Source organism: Mandrillus leucophaeus, unplaced genomic scaffold (assembly GCF_000951045.1).
Source record: "Mandrillus leucophaeus isolate KB7577 unplaced genomic scaffold, Mleu.le_1.0 Scaffold99, whole genome shotgun sequence".
NCBI classification, from domain to species: domain Eukaryota; kingdom Metazoa; phylum Chordata; class Mammalia; order Primates; family Cercopithecidae; genus Mandrillus; species Mandrillus leucophaeus.
Window position 1 is genome coordinate 2,914,050 of NW_012110807.1, and position 3,489 is coordinate 2,917,538.

The window sequence follows — 3,489 nt, forward strand, 5'->3', positions numbered from 1 at the left end:
AGTGCTGGGATTACAGGCGTGAGCCACTGCACCCGGCCTGGAAAGCAGTTTTCTTGTCTGGAAAGCAATGCTGCTTGGGAAAGAAGGCTCAGTCAGGAAGCTGCATTCTGAAGTCATTTTTATTCAATAACTAACACCATAATAACCAGAGTTCCATCTGAGAGGAGAGGAAAGTGAGAAGGAGCCAGAACCCTTTGATGGCTGAGAAGCCTCCTCAAGGCTATGTTGGGGCAGTAGGGAGGCAGACAGATGAAGATCTTAGGGAAGCTCCTGACCCAGCCCAGGCTGCTGCCCACAGGGCAGGAGGAAAGCCCAGGAGGGGAGACAAGACCTCCCTGTTGCAACCAAGAGGCTGAGCAAGACGCTGCTGTTTGCAGCCCACAGCTTCACCCGGGAGGGGCCAGGGCTCCTGCCCTGTGAAAGCCTTTAGGTGTACAGTGGGGGAAAGGGCAGTTCAGCTGTTGGCTGGAGCCTGCAGAAGATAGAGGAGATAACCTTGAGGTGCAGGGTCACTGCTCCCAGCCTCCAGGGGACTGTCGGGCGCACACACCCTCCCTGTCACCTACCAGTTGTCTGGGCTCCAGGTGGTACCAGAGGCCTCCATGAGGTGGAAAGTATAGGCCTGGCGCGAGTGGTCAGAGAGGTTCTGCTTGCTCTTGTGCACCACTTCTCCATGGATGAGGACCAGGGCCCCTGGCAGAGACACAAGCAGGTCAGGAACCCACCAGCGCCACATCCCCCCTCCCCAGGGCAGGAAGGGACACGGGCCCTCCTCCCTCCAGCGGTTTTGTGGTCCCCATCCATCCCCATTCCCTTCCCTGAAAGCTCAGGCACCTGCAGCCTCCCACAGGGTCGGAAGCTAAGCTGCTGAGATGCGAGTTCCTCTGGGTTCGAGTCCCCTCTGCTGTGGACTGTGGCCTTGGCAAGCCTTAGGAAGGGCCTGCCCTCCCGAGGTCTTTGCAGGATCAGGCAGAAGCCCTCTGCACTGTGCCAGTCCACTGGGACCTCTCCGGTGATGCTGAGTTACACATTGGTTTTCCCTTTTCATAAGAGAAAGGACCCGCCCAACAGCCGACATTGGTTGAGCAGTGGCCATGCACTAGGCAGACTCTGTGTCCACGTATTTATCATCTCACTGACTTCCCACTTCACGTTTGGGGACATTCAGGCTCAGGGAGTCAGTCATTCGCCCAGAGGAACAGCCTATAAGTAGCCGAGTGTGGATTCTAGCGTGATCTGGGTCAGCTTGCAGGAAAACATGCGGCTTCCTGACTTCCCAGCCCCCATCCAGCCCTCCTCTTTCTGTGACTTCACTGCCCTCAGATGACCCCGAGGGCAACCTCTTGGATGTCGGGTAGTCACAGACTGATGGACTCAGCCCCCTGCCTCTCTGCCCTCTGCATCTGCCTACCTCTCTGCACTGGGGTGGGCACAAAGAGGCTGTTATCCCGGGCTGGCTCTGACCCGAGGAAGCTGGTGCCAGGCACTGAGCCAACAGGGGCCCGGACCATCCTTCTTGACACACCACCTGCAGGCCAAGATAGAGAGCCTTAAACTCCTTCTTTCTCGGGGTCCCTCTCCCTAGGGGGTGGGGAGTCCCAAGTGGGCAGAAGAGACAGGGTTCCTCACTGGTGTGGGAGCCAGGGATGAACCAGAGACAGCCGTTCTCCAGCGTGGCGTCCTCCACTGCGATCCATACGCCCAGCACCCGGCCCAGGGGCTCCGTGTACAGGAAGGAGGCGTCCTGATGAGGGGAGACTACAGCAGGCCCACGGGGAGTGAGAAGCCCATCCTTTTGCCTGGTCCCACCTCACCTTGGCCTCATTACCCCCTCCTCAGTCCTCTGGGTGCTCTTCAGGGCCAGCCTTCCCACGATTGGTCAGAATCTCATCACTTCCTGGCCCAGGACTCTAAGGCAAAGCGATTTCACCTCTCAAAGCTTCAACTTCCTAAACTGTAAAGTGGCTCCAACAACAACCTACCTCACAGGGTGCTGGAGGATTCTATGAGATGATGTATGAAAAGTACTTAGGGCCCAACCATGTAACTGCTTGATATAAAGTAGCGCTATTGTTTAATTCCAGTGAGATAACTCAAGCCACCCTTCTTAACCAGGGACAAGTGGCCCCCAGCCACCAGATGGTTCACCCAGTGGCATAAGTTTGGGAAGCTGGAGCTTAGCGCGTTGGCCTACACCTATAATCTCAGCACTTTGGGAGGCCGAGGCGGTTGGATCACCTGAGGTCAGCAATTTAAGACCAGCCTGGCCAACATGGTGAAACCCTGTCTCTACTAAAAATACAAAAATTAGCCAGGTGTGGTGGCGGGCACCTATAATCCCAGCTACTTGGGAGGCTGGGACAAGAGAATTGCTTGAACTCGGGAGGCAGAACTTGCAGTGAGCCGAGATTGTGCCACTACACTCCAGTCTGGGTGACAGAGCGAGACTCCCTCTCAAAAAAAAAAAAAGATTAGGAAGTTGGCTGCAAAGCGGGGAGATGTTATGATCAGGCATCCACATTTCTTTATTATTATTATTTTTTTTGAGATGGAGTCTGGCTCTGTCGCCCAGGCTGGAGTGCAGCGGCGTGATCTTGGCTCACTGCAACCTCCACCTCCAGGATTCAAGCGATTCTCCTGCCTCAGCCTCCCGAGTAGCTGGGATTACAGGCATGCACCACCACGCCTGGCTAATTTTCGTATTTTTAGTAGAGATGGGGTTTCACCATGTTGGCCAGGCTGGTCTTGAACTCCTGACCTTGGGTGATCTTCCCCCCCTCAGCCTCCCAAAGTGCTGGGATTACAGGCGTGAACCACCGCTCCTGGCCAGCATCCACGTTTTTAAAAACCTCCCCCAACGATGCTGGGGCACAGTTAGGATGCGGAACCACTGAACAAAGGAACGTGCTCCTCAACAACAGAATAAACAGGCTCCTGTCTCACCTCCTTCCTTCCCGGGCAACTGCATGTTTTCTGAACACCAAACTTTAAGACAGACCTCCAAAGGAGGTTTGAAATGGAAGGGGCTTTGAAACATTTGGGAGAGGAACGGTGGAAGGTACTGGGAGAGCTGGACTCAGGCAGAGAAGGCTAAGGGTGGGGATGGTCATCCCTTTGGGGAACTGCATACAGGCTGAATGGTGGAAGAAGGGGGTGGTCACAAGGAGGCCAACGTGGGCTCATGCAAGGAAGGAAAGGGCTTCCTGAGAGGGGGTGAACTCCCTGTCACCAGAGGTATTTGAACAGAAGTGGATAATCACCTACTAGGGAGGCTGTAAAGGGTGACTGCATGGGGTAGGGCGTGGAACTAGATCAGCAATTTTCCTGGAGTCCTCCTCCAGGAAACTTGTTAGAAACACAGATTCCAGGGCTGGGCATGGTGGCTCATCCCTGTAATCCTAGCACTTTGGGAGGCTGAGGCAGGTGGATCACCTGAGGTCAGGAGTTCGAGACCAGCCTGGCCAACATGGTGGAACCCCGTCTCTACTA

General features: G+C 55.2%; 1 protein-coding gene across 1 annotated transcript in view; it reads right to left on the reverse strand.

The window, feature by feature from the left end:
* Nucleotides 1-98: 98 nt before the first annotated feature.
* The window catches only part of PHYHD1 (phytanoyl-CoA dioxygenase domain containing 1), a gene marked incomplete at its 5' end in the record, with an annotated part of 8,174 nt that continues 4,783 nt past the window's right edge, over nt 99-3,489 (reverse strand). Inside the window, 4 exons of the mRNA XM_011971207.1 lie at nt 99-472; nt 567-693; nt 1,412-1,528; nt 1,630-1,758. Coding sequence (XP_011826597.1) covers nt 427-472; nt 567-693; nt 1,412-1,528; nt 1,630-1,758 — 419 coding nt within the window. The remainder of the gene's footprint in view (nt 473-566; nt 694-1,411; nt 1,529-1,629; nt 1,759-3,489) is intronic.